The 19,682-nt window shown below is 40.1% G+C and overlaps 1 protein-coding gene across 2 annotated transcripts in view; it reads right to left on the reverse strand.

Moving 5' to 3' along the window:
• fhod3b (formin homology 2 domain containing 3b) overlaps positions 1-19,682 on the reverse strand; it is a 302,109-nt gene that overhangs the window by 274,701 nt on the left and 7,726 nt on the right. For both annotated transcript variants that reach the window (XM_060921768.1, XM_060921769.1), the window contains exon 2: positions 2,898-3,004. In XM_060921768.1, the coding sequence (XP_060777751.1) occupies positions 2,898-3,004 (107 nt within the window). The remainder of the gene's footprint in view (positions 1-2,897; positions 3,005-19,682) is intronic.

Here is a 19,682-nt window from a genome sequence, read left to right on the forward strand (position 1 = left end):
AGAGATGACAGCAACCTGAGATAACAATGAAAAAGAAACTTTGAGATGAACCAGACTCAAAAGGGAGTCCATTCTCTTCTGGGTGACATTGGATTGGAAGATTTTAAATCATTACTCTTCTACTCTTCTACAAATGCATACTATAATGTCAAACAGTACTAGGTGTGTTGAAATGATGCATATTGTGAATAAGAGTCCTGGCAGAAGCACGTGAAAATCTTTAAGATTACAGCACGGCTCAGGGATGTAGTGATTAGCGCTGTCACCTCACAGCAAGAAGGTTCTGGGTTTGAGCCCAGTGGCCAACAGGGACCTTTCTATGTAGAGTTTGCATGTTCTCTTCATGTCTGTGTGGGTTTCCTCCAGGTGCTCCGGTTTCCCCCACAGTCCAAAGACACACAGTTAGGTTACCTGGCTACTCTAAGTTGCCCATAGGTGTGAATATCTGAGTATGAGTAGTATGGCGGCTACCAGTGGCGCCTTTGTACAGTATGCCTTCGACTCGGCCATGTTGAGCTGTGTCCTTCATAATTCAGCTGGATGATTCCAGCTGAATTATAGAACTCATGGAAATGGTGCTATATAAGTCCTTGATCAGTTATCAGTCGCAGTTCACAGGTAGAAGTCTATTCACTTGTGAAATGTTCTGAAAGGAACAAGTACTTGCGTCATGCACATGCTACAGTTCTGGATTTCCTGGCACTAAATGTTTAAAGTGATGCAGGTCGATGTATTAAAAAGATGGATCGTACCCTGCGGCGCTAGAATAACCCCTAGGTACTTGAATCACATGCTGTATTGCCTGCTGCCTCATGCCTATGAAGGAGAATGAGCTGGAAAAACACAGCGCGCTAATATTTACACTTGGGTACCGAAACGGCCGAAGTTTATCCTCATTATAATATTATAATGAGCGAGGTCGCAAGAAACATGGCGTAACCGGCAGCCTCCAACACAGAAGCGAGCGCTCGAGAGCCTTCAAGGTGCGTTTAGATTTAGATTCAGCATTTGTTTTTGCTTTTTCAGCCCTCCATTGGGAAAGCTAGTCAGCAATATTTACTCGGCTTCTCTGCCGTACTCCCCCTTTCTGGCGCATTTTGCATCTGACAATGTCAGATATTGCCTTAAAATCGTTGTTTTTTGTCTCGATTTAAGAGTTTTTCGTTCGATCTGGGCAATCCGCCATTTTTGCTGTGGCTCCGCGGTCACGACCACCGACTCACGCATGACCTCACGTGACTTTTCTGAACTGGTCTGTAAACAGACTAACACGTAGTTAGGACATCCTGCATTAGGAAATAAAATATATTGAAACAAGATGATGCATACCAGCTATGGGGATGGGTATCAACTCAAACGATTCAGAAAGGGGAGTGGATTAAATGATTCCTGAACCAGCACATCAACCTGTGCCACTTTAAAGGAGAACTGAAGGCAAATTTTTTATTATCAAAATTCTATTTCTCTCATTTTATTAAATACAGGAATGCATTTTTGATAGCAATTTTGTCGCTGCTATAGCAAGTTATGAGTGTTTGAAATATGCTCTGTAATATATCAGTCCATATGTCAAAGCAACGGCCGTAAACGAGATTCGCTGAGACCTGTGCGAGACATCGTAGGACGGAAGTAAAACGTAGAGCGGAAATCAAAGTGACCGACATCTGTCAACGTTGTCAAAAGACGCACGCGCCCTCTTTCGAATGCTGATGTAATCAAGCCGGAAGTTTTGTTTGTTTTGATAGCAATCAGGAAAGTTTGAAAAAAGTAGGCAGTAATCGTCATTTAAACTCGTTTTTGTGCAATATTTCGCTTGGAAAACAGTTCATTTGGTGGTATAAATGTGACATAAGATGCCGAGGACACCTGGCACACTTCACGTTTCGAAGTCTTGCACAAGTCTCGTGAAGATCGCGTGGATAAGCGACGCCTGCCGTGGACCAAACGAACTAAATTCAAAGTGGCTAAAAACCAAACAGGCCGATAAGTATAATATTTAATTGCAATTAGTTGCCAATACGAGTCACGATATAAAGTTACTAAAACCGAAAACGTAATTGAATAACACATTAAGAAATAAAGCAAGTTTAAAAATGACTTCAGTTCCCCTTTAATATACAGTACAATTACTTCAACCACTTGACGTGAACCAGGTTGGCTATCATTAAAGAGCTCGATCGTTCCTAATCGAATCGAATAAGCCAGTGAAGTACAGCGAGCAGAAAATGAAGACAGATCCTTGTGGCGGGGGATTTAAACATCTTGCTGAAAAACAATGATCACATTGTCATGACCTCTGTCCCAAGGTCCATGTATACCTCAGAGCCTTCATATACAATCAGAGATCTGATTACCATGCTTTAACGGCTCACGGATCAGACCAAAACTCTCGAGTGATTTATTACAGAGCAGAGAATTCAAATACCTCATGCTTAACATCTACTGTAATATTAAACCCAATGTAATAACGTGTAAAACCAAACACCGGTTTTCTATGGGTGTCTTCCAAGGACTCTTTTTCATGAATAGTTGATACAATGCTGGGATGTTTGGAATGTTATTTAACAGTTTGGAACTCATTATGGGCCTTAACTTGTGATGAGAAGGCTTTGTGTGCATTAACACGTAATGCTTTCGACGCTGATGTATAGCTTAATGAATTATTCAATACTTAAATACACTTCGTTATCAAATAAACTGCACACTTCTGGAAACATTTTACTAGCTTTACTTTACTAGATGATTACCCTGGCCAAAGAGAGAATTGAAACTTTAAATAGGAATGCAAAATATTGCAGATTCCTCCCCCCCCCCCCCCCCCCCCCCAACATATGTTATGTGTTATAGGATATGCTATAGATAACTTGGTCAAAACAAAACAGGACCCCAGTGCTTACCCTCCATCCTCCTGGAAGCCCTCCAGCTCATCTTTCTGCTCTGCCAGAGTAGAATCCAGATCCAGGTAGCTTCCATTATGAGACAGCTGCAGAGCACAGTCATCGAGCTGCAAGAAGGAAAAAAATACACACACATTCCATAAGATTTTTCCACAAGCCGTTTTCTGTACAAATATGTGCCTTTAAAGAAACAAAAGAATTATATTATAACAGGAGAAAAACAAAACCCTCTGTAGCTGTGAGGACTAAATTATATTGTCAGCTGCTTTTTTTTTATAAGCATGTAATAAATGTAACTATTTTATGAGCAAAACTACACAAAAACATTTTCCTGACAAACACAGTATCGTAAAAACTGGCATGTTGTGACATTTGCTCTATAGATGGAGCGCTTTCTTGGTCAGGGTCGTATTTCATCTGAATTGCATGCTGTCAGTGATTGGGCATTATGCATGTTGTCTTGTGTCACGAACGTTCAGATCTCTAGAAACTCCAACTCCCAGAATCACCAGTCCCACAAACTCCTAGAACGGTTCAAGATGTCAAGCTTTCTTCTGTAGCTAATTCGCCGCTCCACACAGTGGTGCTTGAATGTTTGTGAACCCTTTAGAATTTTCTATATTTCTGCATAAATATGACCGAAAACATCATCAGATTTTCACACAAGTCCTAAAAGTAGATAAAGAGAACCCAGTTAAACAAATGAGACAAAAATATTATACTTGGTCATTTATTTATTAAGGAAAATGATCCAATATTACATATCTCCCTGAAAGAAAACCCCGAAAAAAAAAATACATATATCAGTCAGTCCTTGCTTAGGTCAGCCCACTGACTTTTATCTGACTGCTCCATTAGCACATGATTTAATGATTTGCGACTTGTATGAGTCCAGTCTACTTCAGTTGCTGGTGGAGGACGTAAGTACGGAAGAGGGCAGTCTACTTACACTGCGGCTTGAGGTTAGCATCCTCATGCTGCAGACTTTCATATCCGCTAAAGTTCCCTTGAAATCACTGAATCAACATCAGCGTCGTACGCCTGGGCCGCCCCGCCCTGCCACACCCATGATAAGCCACGGGTAAAGCCACAAGGACCCCATGGTTCTGACACCCCCAAGCGTGCCCGCAATTACATGAAGCAGATCAAACTTGCTTCCTAGAATGAAACCTGGCCAACACTCCCCAAGCAGCTCCACGTTTTAGGTGTGTTCCATCAATGGTCCTTACGTCACTTGCTCAACATCAAGTGGTGGCATCACATCACGAACACTGAGGTCCTCGGACATGCAAAATCAACCACTGTAGAGATGATCATCCGAGGCAATAGCCTCTGCTGGTTGGGCCATGTCTGTAGAATGGATGACACCCAGATGCCGAAGCAACTTCTCTTCAGTGAGTTAGCGTAGGGTTCAAGGCCAAGGGGTCAATCCAAGAAACGCTGGAAAGACTGCATAAAAGATGACTTGAAGGCTTTCAGCTTCGACAAAGACTGGCATGATATTGCCTTTGACAGAAAATCATGGCGCTCCAACATCTGTCAGGGAAAAGTGCTCTCAGAACGCAACCTTGAAGATCGCCGGCAGGCCAGACAGGCAAGACGGCATAAGAGGGACCCCAATTCTCAAACCTGATGTGGATTATACACGATGCAATTTATGTATTATGTGAGATTTTCTCTGTTATTTCACTTTTTCCCACTATTTTCCCTCACATTTGCTTTTGGTGATTAAATTGGCTTTTGTTTTAACCTGCAGTCATCTCCAAATGCTTTGTAAAAATAAAAAAAATTGCAAATTACAAATCTTGTTTGTACAGTGTGTAAAGTATGACGGTGTATTAGGACCACTGAAGGTAAATAAATAAAAAATACAGAGCTCAGCGAGGGGGTAATATTCCATGAAGAAGCTCAGAATTTCCCAGATTAAACTTGTAAATTTACAAGGAAGAACTCAGATATTCTCTGAGATTAAAGTCATGAATTTGTGAGGGAAAAAAACCCTCAGAAATTCCAAGATTAAAATGTCACAAAATATCAAGAAAAAAAAAAAAAACTTGCATATTCTCTGAGACAACAATCACCTGTTTCCCAGTTGCAGTGCGTTCTGGGAAATGTAGTTAAAAATCTCTTGGCGCTTTATTATTTTATGCTGCATACCTGAGGAGGAAAGACATTTCCGATAACTCTTTGCTTGGCCCTGGTGTCTGTGGTGTGATGACGTTGATTCAACCTTGCAAAGTGAAGTGAGCTTGGCACAGAAAGAAACTCCCAACAACAACAACACTATTTTCTGAGTTCTTTTCTTGTAAATTTGTGGCTTTTTAATCTCAGGGTCTCTGAGGTTTTTTTTCTTACAAATTTACAACTTTATAATCTCAAAGTGTAGGTAAGATTTTGCTTATACATTTATGACTTTAATCTTGGAAATTTTTAGTTTTTTTATTTTTGTTTTATTTTATTTTTTATTTATTTCCAAATACGTCCCTATACCCCAAGTCTGTATTTCTTTCTTTCTTTCTTTCTTTCTTTCTTTCTTTCTTTCTTTCTTTCTTTTTTAACTTACAATGGCCCTAGCATGTTGTCATAGTAAAGATGTGCAGGTGAAAAGAAACATTCTTATTACTTAGTAAATATTATGGCAGCTCCATTTAATAATCAAATACACTAGCAGTCAAAAAATTTGAACAAAATCTTTTTACAGTTTACCCATGACTGGCAATTAAACGAGGAATTTATGGTGTTCAATCAAATCCGTATCATGAATAGTTTTGGATATATGCTCTGGAAATGAACATTGCTCTCAGAAACTAATTCAAAATCTATTTTTTATGTAAAAATTTGAAAAATACTTTTTTTCAAAAATCCAAAATAGCAAAAGGCTCCAGTTCACATGTTGCTTAATATGTATACAAAGTTTCATGAAGAGATCTTCAGTAGTTTTAAAGATATGGCCCGGAAACGAAAACATGACCGGACGGATGAATGGAACTCATTTCTATACCCCCCGCCAAACTTCATTTGGGCAGGGAATAATCACATTTAAAGACTTATTAATTGCTAAATTAGTGAGGCAAGCCCTTGACTGATGAACTACTTAATGTTTTTTATACACTAAGTAACTTTAAAAACGCACATTGATAAAACTTGCTGAATTCGTGCTGAGTTTATCTCAAGAAGAAAAGAAATATATCACAATGGAAAAATAACTTTGTTCCGCCCGAATAAGTTCCAAATCTGTGCTCAAATCAGAATTTAAGGGAGTTGTACTCAATAACATACAATATGACTCGGGTAGTCAATGACATGGACAGGCTTTAATTTTCAAACAAATTTTGCATACACTGTACATACACAATCTTTCCTATAAATACCCGGGGGAAATGATGGGAAAATTGTCATTATTGAAGATGCCACGCCTAAGCCAAAATCAACGTGAACAGGCCATCGGGATGTTGCGTGCCGGAAGTACACAGACAGAGGTCGCCCGGCACTTCGGTGTTCATCATTCGACCATTTCCCGTTTGAGTCAGCATTACAGACAGACAGGGAGCACCAGGGATCGTCCACGCCCTGGTCAGCCTCGAGTCACGACGCCAGTTCAGGATCAGCACATCAGGCTAGCTCACCTCCGTGACAGATTCCTGACACCCTCAGTCACTGCTGCTGAGACCCCTGGACGACACAGACCCAGAACCTCCAGCATGATGGTCCGAACATGGACCAACTGTCACTTTGAATTTTTTTATTGTGAATTAATTCTTGAGTTTGACAATAAATGTCCTTTATCGATGTTTCAAGATGTGTGTGCATTACATACAATATCATAAATTTCAAATATATGCATGGATCTAAAGTGATATCGTGTTGAATTCCATTGTGCGTTTTTAAAGTTACTTAGTATATATATATATATATATATATATATATATATATATATATATATATGTATGTTTTTTTTCATATAGTTAGACTGTTAATGGCGGCACGGTGGTATAGTGGTTCACACTGTCGCCTCACAGCAAGAAGGTTCTGGGTTCGAGCCCAGTGGCCAACAAGGGCCTTTCTGTGTGGAGTTTGCATGTTCTCCCCGTGTCCGCGTGGGTTTCCTCCGGGTGCTCCGGTTTCCCCCACAGTCCAAAGACATACATGTTAGGCTGATTGGTGGCTCTAAATTGACCGTAGGTGTGAATGTGAATGTGAATGGTTGTTTGTCTCTGTGTCAGCCCTGTGATAACCTGGCGACTTGTCCAGGGTGTATCTTGCCTCTGGGATAGGCTCCAGCTTGCCCGCGACCCTGTACAGGATAAGCGGCTACAGATAATGGATAGACTGCTAATACTGGACATTATTTGTACCAACTGTAAGACAAATATATGTAGTGTTCTCATAATAGGCCTTTTTCCAGATATAGAATTATATAACCTAAATTAAATGAAAATAAATCTAGATCTATTTAAAACAATAAAATAAAGTCACAATCATTTCTCAACTTCACCTATTTCTTACTTAGATTTTCAAATTCTAGACTATATAACTTCAGTCAGTTTCATGAATATGAATACTGGGTGTTTAAAACTTTCACCTGCCAATGTCTCCATGTCACTAACCTAAGCTGTCCTCACTTCACAGGCTTCAAAACACTCCCTTTAACTATCTGAACCTAATGTGCAAATGAACTGATTCATCACATGTGATGGAAGTGTTGTGAGACATCAAACCAGGTTTGCTCTCATGACGTCTGCTTTTAAGCTGTACCGAGCGCCTGCTGGAGGCAGGCCTGTTTGTTGACACTCAATTACAGCCCAGTGATAGGATATGAAGCCTCCCAGGGGGCTTGAGTTAGAGTGCAGTGTGATCTGTCAATCAACAAGTCAGCCAGGTCAGCCCCAATTTTAAACATGCTAATTATACACACACATGCACAGTTCAAGCCCCAACCTCCCCTGGCCTGAACAAGCCTGCTGGTTGTCCGAGCAAAGCCCAGCCCCTGGGACGGTTATGAATATCCTCAATGTGCTGGTAATATGTGGAGTTTATTTAAGCTGACATGTCTAGAATATCTGAGAGGTCATATCTCAGAGGTCCAGTTCCTGACCTATATGCAGCCTTTAATTCTGGTGCGTCATGCTTAAAAACACTTGCTGAAGTCTACATTTGAGCTGTTATTATTAAATGACATTATGCCAACCTTATCTACGGTCCAGTTGACTTTCCAGGTGACCTTTCAATCAGACAGTGGAATGTCTAGATATTAGGAGATAAAAAAAAAAGAAAAAAAAGGTGCAGTCTGGGCCATCTCTCATAACACAAACTCAGTAGAGCAGGTTCAGGATCAGAGTACGCAAAACTATAATACTAAACTAGAAGGGCACACGGTAGCGTGCATACCTCCACCAAGACAATCAAACTCAAATCACTTGAACTGAGGATAATACTAAAGCTGTTCACCAAATTTCATCCAAATCCGTTCACTACTTTTGGAGTTATGTTGGGAAGAGGCAAAAAAAAATCCTGGATCTGCATACATATCCAGATTTGCATCAAAATCTAATCAGTTGTTCCTTGGCCCATGGCTCACCTTTCCTCAAAATTTCATCAAATTCCGTTCACTACTTTTTGAGTTACGTTGGGAATAGGCACACAAACAAACAAACAAACAAACAAACAAACAAACAAACAAACAAACGGAGGTAAAAGCATAACCTCCTCCAACACAGCTGGAGGAGGTAATGATGAACAATTCAAAGAAAGATATCCAAGACTGACTTCAGTCCAGTGCTGTGCAAGAACACTGTGTGTCTGTTCATAAGGCACTAATATAGAACGTCTTATGGAACAGAATGTGAGCTTCATGGTAATAGGATTAAGAGCCATGTTCCTCAGAGTGCTGGCCAAAACCTTGTCACTGCTGGATAAATCTGCATTAAAACAGAGGGGGCTGGAAAGCCAGTGCAGCAAATTTTATATTTTAAGTTTCTTTATGTATAAATGTTTAATGTAAAAATCCAATACAAACAGGAAACTTTCATGCTCATCCTCTTATGAAAGTCCAAGCAATTGAAAACAAGAGTGCTCTGAGAGCACAATATCCCCCGCTGGCAACTACACCATAACTCTGGTAAAATGCGACTGAATTGAACAAAATTACAATATGTGTATTACCGACATATAACAAAGATTCCTGCCAAGTTTCGTGAAATTTCTTAAAAAATTGTGAGAGGAGTTGATTTCAGAAGGTGAGTACCCTTCCTGGGACGTCTGGACAGATGGATGGATGGACATCACCACGACATAATCCCCCTTCGGGCCAGTGGGGGATAAGAAAAATGTATTGTACTAAATTGTTATTACATATTATACCAGAGCACAGTCTTGAACCTGATTGGTCAGAAGGTTTCGATATATGTTCTATAAACCCAGCTCTGACAATAGTCCTGGCTGTAATCCAAATCACAGGTTTGTATTAATGCACTTATTCTCATAAGCCATCGTTTCCATAGTAACAACTCATTCACAGGAACTTGTAAGCCGTGAGCGCTACATAACCTTCTTCTACTTCTTTCGGCTGTTCCTGTTACATCACAGCGGATAAAGTCTCTCTGTCTCCTCCTGTCCTCCGTATCTTTTTTCTGTAGCACCAATTAACCGTCCTCATGTCCTCCTTCACTACATCCATAAATCTCAGCTTTGGTCTTCCTCTTTTCCTTCTACCTGGCAACTCCACCTCTAGCACTCTTTTCCCAATATACCCTGGATTTCTCCTCTGTACATGTCCAAACCATCTCAATCTCACCTCTCTCACTTTGTCTCTAAGACGTCCTACATGTGCCACATAATCTAAAGCTAATAATAAACCAATTTATAAATGTGTTACAGTATTTAACAAAGAAAATCATTCATACGATGATCAACACTGATATGATCGAGGTGAAGTTTGTGTAAGGAGACGTTTATTTAGCATTTAAAGGTAGACTGCCTTTCAGATTTTTCAAGTGTAGGTCATAAAAAGAATTTTCCCGACACCCAATTATTTTTGTTTAGTGGAATGAAAGCTACTGAATTCGAATCACAGACTTCCAATTTTACTTTTTTTTTAAATAGAACAATTAATAAATTTAGGGCCATGTGGCCCTAAATTCTCCGCTATTTTTTCCTGCTTCACCATGACCCAATTCAAGATACTACGTCATGCATCACGTGGTGGGCTTTCCCCGTTCGCACAAGGCATTGTGGGAAACAGATTTGAAACAGGAGAGAAAAATGGTGGACATGAGTGTGCGAATGAAACGTGAAAGACTGACTACAGTAACGGAAAGCGAGAAGAAAAGACATGTTGTGAAGGAAAGGAAATGCAGGACCAAACTAATAAATATCGGCGGTCAGCCAGCACCTCAGTGTGATCAGCTGTTCGTTTAGTGACAGAATGATGTAACTGTCAGTACACAGTCAAGATAAATTTGCGCATGCACACACCTGACTTCCTCTGTCCGCTTGACTGCGTGAAGCAAGCAATTTCATGCACATTTATTTGCTAACAAATCCTTTCAAATTAAATACGTTTCCAGCCACAGAATGGCCTGGGTTTTTTTTTTTTTAAAGATATTACAGAAATAAAAATATAATCACAATGACCAAATTTCAGAGGGAACTAAATTTCACAGATTTTATGAAATCGAAAGGCCATCTACTTTTAAGAAGAGTTTTCAGGAAAGAGGGCTTTGCGCTTTCTGATTTCTTGGTAACATAATAAACTTGAAGAAAAACATCACAAAATAAATTAAGGAATGAGGGAATGACTGTAGTTATAATGTACATAAGTGATAACAGGGACTAACTTGTCTTGCAGACATTCCACAACATTAAATGTAATTATAAAACGCATGATATGTCATTCTTTAATCAATAAAAAGTTGTAATGGTTGCCAAATTGCTGTGGTATAAGAGGAATGCTGATATTGGAAAATAATCAACTTCAGGGTGGCAATGGGCTGCATCGACACCATAACATCATTAATGTTTTTTCCAATAACAGTGCATCCTGTTGTGGTTTACTCCTTAGATATTGTTTTCTGTATGGAGTCGAAGTGTAGAAACAGAGAGTTCAGGGAAAGAATGCATCCCGAGCGAACAGGTGGTAGGGTATTACTTTCTGATTTGAATGAAGCATATTTTGGCAGGCAAAGTCATTTACGCAAACAAACGTAAAACAAGCCATAACCTCAGCTGCCTTTCTGCTGCTCTGATGTGGTTCAGCATCTTGCTGCACAAATTATAGTGACTTAATTAAAAGCGGAGAAGAGAAACAGGATACGAACTGCTAAAGCCATTAAACATCTTTGATCCCGACAGTCTATCTGGCGATCTGTGAGAACTAGTTGGTGCTCAGACCCTGTATCACATCTGAACATGACGGCGTTTTCCTGTCTTTTTTTTTTTTTGCCACAATGAGAGACAATGTCCCTTATCAGCTCCCCAGAGTAGGGTGACCAGATGTACCTATTTTCCAGAGACAGTCCCTGGTTTTGGTGGCCTGTCCACGGAAACGTACCCGTTTTTAACCATGACTGACAGACCCGGAAAAATAAAATAAAATAAAATAAAATACAACCCCGATTCCAAAAAAGTTGGGACAAAGTACAAATTGTAAATAAAAACGGAATGCAATTATGTGGAAGTTTCAAAATTCCATATTTTATTCAGAATAGAACATAGTTGACATATCAAATGTTTAAACTGAGAAAATATATCATTTAAAAAGAAAAATTAGATGATTTTAAATTTCATGACAACAACACATCTCAAAAAAGTTGGGACAAGGCCATGTTTACCACTGTGAGACATCCCCTTTTCTCTTTACAACAGTCTGTAAACGTCTGGGGACTGAGGAGACAAGTTGCTCAAGTTTAGGGATAGGAATGTTAACCCATTCTTGTCTAATGTAGGATTCTAGTTGCTCAACTGTCTTCTTTTTTGTTGTATCTTCCATTTTATGATGCGCCAAATGTTTTCTATGGGTGAAAGATCTGGAGTGCAGGCTGGCCAGTTCAGTACCCGGACCCTTCTTCTACGCAGCCATGATGCTGTAATTGATGCAGTATGTGGTTTGGCATTGTCATGTTGGAAAATGCAAGGTCTTCCCCGAAAGAGACATCGTCTGGATGGGAGCATATGTTGCTTTAGAACCTGGATATACCTTTCAGCATTGATGGTGTCTTTCCAGATGTGTAAGCTGCCCATGCCATACGCACTAATGCAACCCCATACCATCAGAGATGCAGGCTTCTGAACTGAGCGCCGATAACAACTTGGGTCGTCCTTCTCCTCTTTAGTCCAAATGACATGGCGTCCCTGATTTCCATAAAGAACTTCAAATTTTGATTCGTCTGACCACAGAACAGTTTTCCACTTTGCCACAGTCCATTTTAAATGAGCCTTGGCCCAGAGAAGACATCCGCGCTTCTGGATCATGTTTAGATACGGCTTCTTCTTTGAACTATAGAGTTTTAGCTGGCAACGGCGGATGGCACGGTGAATTGTGTTCACAGATAATGTTCTCTGGAAATATTCCTGAGCCCATTTTGTGATTTCCAATACAGAAGCATGCCTGTATGTGATGCAGTGCCGTCTAAGGGCCCGAAGATCACGGGCACCCAGTATGGTTTTCCGGCCTTGACCCTTACGCACAGAAATTCTTCTAGATTCTCTGAATCTTTTGATGATATTATGCACTGTAGATGATGATGATATGTTCAAACTCTTTGCAATTTTACACTGTCGAACTCCTTTCTGATATTGCTCCACTATTTGTGGGCGCAGAATTAGGGGGATTGGTGATCCTCTTCCCATCTTTACTTCTGAGAGCCGCTGCCACTCCAAGATGCTCTTTTTATACCCAGTCATGTTAATGACCTATTGCCAATTGACCTAATGAGTTGCAATTTGGTCCTCCAGCTGTTCCTTTTTTGTACCTTTAACTTTTCCAGCCTCTTATTGTCCCTGTCCCAACTTTTTTGAGATGTGTTGCTGTCATGAAATTTCAAATGAGCCAATATTTGGCATGAAATTTCAAAATGTCTCACTTTCGACATTTGATATGTTGTCTATGTTCTATTGTGAATACAATATCAGTTTTTGAGACTTGTAAATTATTGCATTCCGTTTTTATTTACAATTTGTATTTTGTCCCAACTTTATTGGAATCGAGGTTGTAAAATCAGACCGAAACATCTATCAGATTTCAGGAGACACCTCTCATATGTTTTGTGGATCACTTTAAGACGGGCTCAGGCCGATAACAGAGATGTTCTAGAACACAAATTAGCTCCACCAATCAAAATACTAGCCTTTCCAGTATTTTGATTGATGGAGCTGAGGAACGACTTTTTAGCGGAGTGCTACAATCTTTGCCTAAACTAAAGTCACTCATTCAGCTTTGACAGATCGCTTCATCCGCTCCCGAACAGGTGAACCATTGTCCTTTCTTGTAGGCCTAAATGACATTGTTTGTCATCCGTGTTATTTAGCCTTTAAATGTGTAACTTACATTTTGTGCTGTTGTATATGACATAACATTGCTTGTCACACTGTATCGAGATGTAGCGGTTGACTAAACAAACCGTAACAATGCTAGCAGGAGAAAGCTCAGTGCAGCACCAATCAGTCAGCTGAAGTTGTTGCTAGATGTCGCGTTGCTGTAACAGAAATCCAGCTGAGGTAAAATTGTAAGAGTTCAACAGCATAAGTTAACTTACACGCAAATTGGTGTGTTATCCCACAAAGTAGCTGGCTGTGTAAACCTGTAGGCTTATGGTAATGTTACCAAAGTGTCAGTAATTTGTATAATTTGTTGTGATGTGTAGCGGACTACACATTTTGATTAAAGCTACTCATTTAGACTCGGTCGTCAATTCAGCTATGGCTATGGGAGATCGGGAATCACTTGTATCCTCATTATTATTATTATTATTATTATTATTATTATTATTATTATCTCATCTCATATTATTATTATGTTACCATACATTGAAATTGCTTGGATTGAAGTAAACTGTTTATTTAAATTGTGTTGTGTGCTTTGTATATTTTTAAATACATCACTATTACTAGTAATGCCATTACTAGTGGCATATATGGTAATTAATTTAATATATTTACTTCCATGGGTATAAAACATCTATTTCAGCTCGCCTACAATTTAAGAATCTATAAATCTAAACTATGTACCCATACCAGAGATTTTCACTTTCCCTGTGTCTGAAATCGCTCCCTACTCACTATATAGGGCACTATATAGTGGAGACGCCATTTTGTAGTGCTGTCCGAAACCTTAGTGAGGATTATTTACACCCTATATAGTGCACTCAAAATATCCCACAATGCATCACGAAAATTAGTGTACAACCGATGGTCACTAACCAAAGCAATACATCCCATCATGCATTGCAATCGCGCTGAAAGAAATCACATTAAAAGTCTCAAATTTGATGTAATAAAAGGCAGCGGCAAAGAAGAAAGTATTCAGCCTCGATTTAAAAAAAATTAAAGATGCAGGTACTTTGTATTGATTAATGTGGGAAATACGCTCAGTATAATATACATGCATGTATTTATTATTTTGTAAACCCACCAGCCGACTGATCTGGCACGTTTTAATTGTGCGACAGTAATGACGTAAATACCAGCGTGACGGACTAGTGTCCGAGAGCGTTTTTTCATTTTACCAATGAGCTCAATATATAGTAATTCATTATATAGGGAGTAGGGAGTAGTGAATAAGTGAGCAATTTCAGACACAGGGATTGTCTTTAATTAACATTAACCTAAAGCAGTTGCAGAATCGGCCTACAGTGCACTCAGTGAGGAAAATCCCACTTTTTATATAACGCATGAACAAAATAGATGAAAACCAGAAATGTCCCCTGTTTTTATTACAAAGATGAAAACGTTAGATGTTTTAATGAAATTTTCACTGCTGAACTGAAAATGTCCCGGTTTTCTTCTCAGAAATCTGGTCACCTTACCCCAGAGTGCCTGTTCTACAGTTGTCACAGATTTCACAGTCTACAAATGAATGTTCTGATTGAAGTGTAGATGCAGGTACAAGCACTGACCAGAACCAGGACTCCTGACCAAATTGCAGGACGGATCCCGAAAAGACAGGAAATCCAGCCATGTGAGCCAAAGTTAGTTGGTCTATATTTAAACACCCATGAACAGGCATGCTTGAAAGAGGTAGGGAAAGGGTGTGGCATGAAAATGAGCATTTAAGAAGAAAAAACAGAGACAAATGGCAATCTCATTCATCCCATCCCTCAGCTCAGTAGCCTCTTGTAATATAAACTTGTTTATATTACAGACTTATGGAACTAAACTTGTAACCGTTTCTGCATTTGACGCCTAAGTGTTGGCTGTAAGAAATATAATTTGTCGAAAATTAACAACAGCCACAGAGAAGCCTGAACTAATATTTAATTAAATGACAGGACTATAACGTTTCTGTTAATAGTGTTGATGATATCTGAATGCTAATGTATGTGTTACTCGGCTTATGGGGGCCTTACATTCGGTCGTTAGATTGAAGTGTTGCACTTCGCTCTCCTGCCAAGACACCCATGCTTGTATTTACAACTTCATGAGTCCAAAAAAACTGGCTGCTTCCTCATGACTTGGCAAAGAAATTTAGTAGGGAAAAAACCCAGCCACCGAATCTTTTTTTTTTTCCTGGAGAATCCAGCTGTGCTCCATCGGTCGCAGACTGACCCAAATATTTCAGCAGTGGAAACCCAATGCAGGTAGTTTAGATTACCAAACAGGCCCGGAATGATCAAAGAAAAGTGATAAGCATCAGTCTGCGAGCCAGTCATGGAGTTTTACACTGCTGCTACAACTGAGGTTTAGTTCTGCTTGATCGGTCCGAACACAGCCAAAACAGTGGGGTCAATCAAAAGAAATCTCAACCAGACTCCTATATGAGTGACAGACCAGCGAAAGGCAGGATCTCTGTTTTGTGAGAAACTTTTATTTGCTCAACTTGCTTACTTTGGATGGTGTTTATCTCAATCTCTTAAAAAGATTGTGGAAGATTTGGCCAGTTCAGTTTAACCACTTTATAAGGTATATAATTTAATCTGAACACATTCACCGCCGTTCACACTGACACCTCATCAGACATTTTTAGATCTGGACAGATGCCATCGATGGTCTTGAAAGGGTTCGAAGGAAAGGCTAACACATTAATCTGAAAGCAAACAACAGAAAGTGCAAAATATACCCATTAACACGAGCGCTGAGTCCTGTGGGAATATCCAGCTTCCTGGTCAGTGTTAGACCAGTGGTAACTGGGACACCCCCGTCCTTCCCCTTGCCGTGATCTCGCAGATATGAATTTGACCATGGTCTTGCAACATACAAGATGTCTTATCGCACGTTACTCAGCTGCTAATGTGAGCACCTGGATTCATGGAGGCGATGATGTGTCCCCACCCAGACTGTGACCTGGTGACCATGTGGCTAGGAGAACGAAGCTGAGGGCCAGACCTGGCCTTTTCCCTCCAACCACAGAGCAGAGCCTGAGGTCGGGACACGCTAAAAATAAGAAGCTTACTGGGAACCAAGACTACCCTCCAAATCCACATGCTCAATCTCATCCTCAATTTAATCTCTAAGCAGGGCTTTTGCAAACATGAAGGCAAAATAAACCACAGCATGCGTTTGAAAGTATACTGTGTAATTTCTTCTTCATTTTTTTTTTTTTACTTTCAGGCACTTGTGTATTTTATTCCATATTATGTTCGTAAAAATCATTTCTGTCAGTCTAGTACAACATCTCCTCATGACTAAAATGCCGCACAGTAGCACTCAGCCTCTTTTTTGTCAAATGTCAGTTGTAGCTTTCGTGTTGGATTTGGAACGAACGCCTGTAGACACCGAAACCTTGCCTACGAATATAAATATAATCACTATCCTCATTTTTTTCAGCTCCAGCAATATTGAAGCGTGACTCGACATCAAAAGCAGAGCTAAAATGACGCATATTTTGTCATCGCTAATTAGTCAAAAGCAGACATAGTATTCTTGTCGTGCACATTAACACAGAAGACAAGCTCGTCTCTTGTTCACTGGCTATAATAGGGCCTGTGGTGTCCATTCAAACATCAAGTGCAACAACAATTAGCAATCTCATTAAAATGCACAAGTGGTGTGGAAAGGACCACAAGAGCAATCTTCTGCCCCTCAAAGGGATATGTTGCGCATGAAGGCCTGAGAGCTCTCAGTATGGATGTTTTTCTGCAGACAGTGGCGAAAAGCGTAGAGAAAAATGCCGCAGAGCTGCAAAACCTCAACTCTACATAACAATGTCTAAGGCTAATCCAGACTGCAGCCACAGACATGAAGGCCTAGCCTATATTTTACAGCATTTAACATAACTTCTCATTACTGCACTCTGTAATTTCGGCAAAATTCATGTGCAGACAGAAAAGGCTTCCTGAAAAAAAAAAGCCTCAGTGAAAGGCTGTATTCAATAAAAGACCCTGTGTGTGTGTGTGTGTGTGTGTGTGTGTGTGTGTGTGTGTGTGTGTGTGTGTGTACGCGCATGTGTGTTAAATCTCACACTGAAAAAGGCAATTATTATGAATCTGATTATAGTAATTATCTTATTATATTGGGATGAATAGGGGGCCACTTCTGAAGCAAATTTCTGTTTAGCAAGCCAATTAATGTTGCTCCAAGACCTTGTCAGTTCATTAACTGACCAAAACTGTTCCACAGCCCATACAAGCGAGTTCATTCTAGCCGCTTACAGTTTACGATCCTTTGGCTGATGATACACGAGGCAACTTTTTGGGCAATGTTGCCGGGCAGTTGTGCTTCGACACTTTCCCATTGAGATTGGGCAACATAATTTCTATCTGAACGATTTTGATCATTTTGGGCAACTTTTTCAGATCATCCAATCAGAGTACTAGCAGCGAATCACATGACCACTTGAGAGCTATTGAAATTTCCAACAAACATGGCGGCGTCTCTGGCAGTGGAGTGAAGAAGTTATGTGTAAAGCCAAAGTAGTGAATTTACCTCATCAAATGCTTAGAAAACCAACAGACAACTATTTTTATGTGCTCAGGTTGTAAGTGACATCGATTTTTTTTCAGCTCAGTGTAAATTGCTGTTAGCTAACCACCATGCCATAGAGATCAAATAGGACTTAGCTAACTAGCTAACTAGCGGTGGCTTTTGCTAACATAATTAACTGAAAGTTATCGCTAGATATGTAGGGATAACATTGGCTTTCTTGCGTCAAGTTAAAAGTGATGGGCAGTTCATGTTTGTTTTTTTGTTTTGTTTCTTTTGTGTGAATTATAATAGAGATTGTCTAACTTATTATCTGATCTAGTTTACATACTGAACACGACTACTTGTGGAACTCAAGGGCAAGACCGTACAAACAAACTTCAGGATCTAAAAAAGAAAAAACTTTTCAGGAGCTCTGTCGCCCCTTTTTCCTCCTCAGCAGCCATCTCCTGGTCCATGTCCTTTTTTCTTTTTTTGCTGAGATGAGAATTAAAAGGTATACTGCCTTTCAGGGGCGGCACAGTGGTGTAGTGGTTAGCGCTGTCGCCTCACAGCAAGAAGGTCCTGGGTTTGAGCCCCGGGGCCGGCGAGGGCCTTTCTGTGTGGAGTTTGCATGTTCTCCCCGTGTCCGTGTGGGTTTCCTCCGGGTGCTCCGGTTTCCCCCACAGTCCAAAGACATGCAGGTTAGGTTAACTGGTGACTCTAAATTGACCGTAGGTGTGAATGGTTGTCTGTGTCTATGTGTCAGCCCTGTGATGACCTGGCGACTTGTCCAGGGTGTACCCCGCCTTTCGCCCATAGTCAGCTGGGATAGGCTCCAGCTTGCCTGCGACCCTGTAGAAGGATAAAGCGGCTAGAGATAATGAGATGAGATGAGACTGCCTTTCAGATTTTTCAAGTGTAGGTCATAAAAAGAATTTTCCCTGACACCCAATTATTTTTCTTTAGTGGACCGAAAGCTACTGAATTCGAATCACAGACTTCAAATTTAATTTATTTATTTTTTCATAGAACAATTAATGAATTTAGGGCTACTTGGCCCTAAATTCTCTGCTATTTTTTCCTGCTTCACCATGCCCCAATACAAGATACTACGTCATGCACCACGTGGTGGGCTTTCCCTGTTCGCGCAAGACATTATGGGATACAAATTTGAAACAGGAGAGAAAAATGGAGGACGTGAGTGTGTGAATAAAACGTGAAAGACCGACTACAGTAACAGAAAGCGAGAAGAAAAGACGTTATGTTGCGAAGGAAAGGAAATGCAGGACCAAAGTAATAAATATCGGCGGTCAGCGAGCACCTCGGCGTGATCAGCTGCTCGTTTAGCGACAGAATGATGTAACTGTCAGTGCACGGTCAAAGGTAAACCTGCGCATGTGCACACGGACTTCCTCTGTCTGCTTGATTGCGCAAAGAGGGTGATTTCATGTGCATTATTTGCTCGGGAATCCCCTAAAATTAAATAACTTTCCAGCCACAGAAGGGCTAGATATTTTGTGAGATAGTACAGAAACAAACATATATCACAATGACCAAATTTCAGACAGAACTAAATTTCACCGATTTTATGAAATCGAAAGCCCGTCTAGCTTTAAACGATGATGTTTTTGTGATGTATTTGTCAGTTATTAGTTATAGCATATGTGATTGAGGCTAGTAGCATTTTTAAAGATATTTTAAAAGTGTTTATTATTAACAGAATAATGTGGT

This window comes from Neoarius graeffei, chromosome 5 (genome assembly GCF_027579695.1).
Source record: "Neoarius graeffei isolate fNeoGra1 chromosome 5, fNeoGra1.pri, whole genome shotgun sequence".
NCBI classification, from domain to species: domain Eukaryota; kingdom Metazoa; phylum Chordata; class Actinopteri; order Siluriformes; family Ariidae; genus Neoarius; species Neoarius graeffei.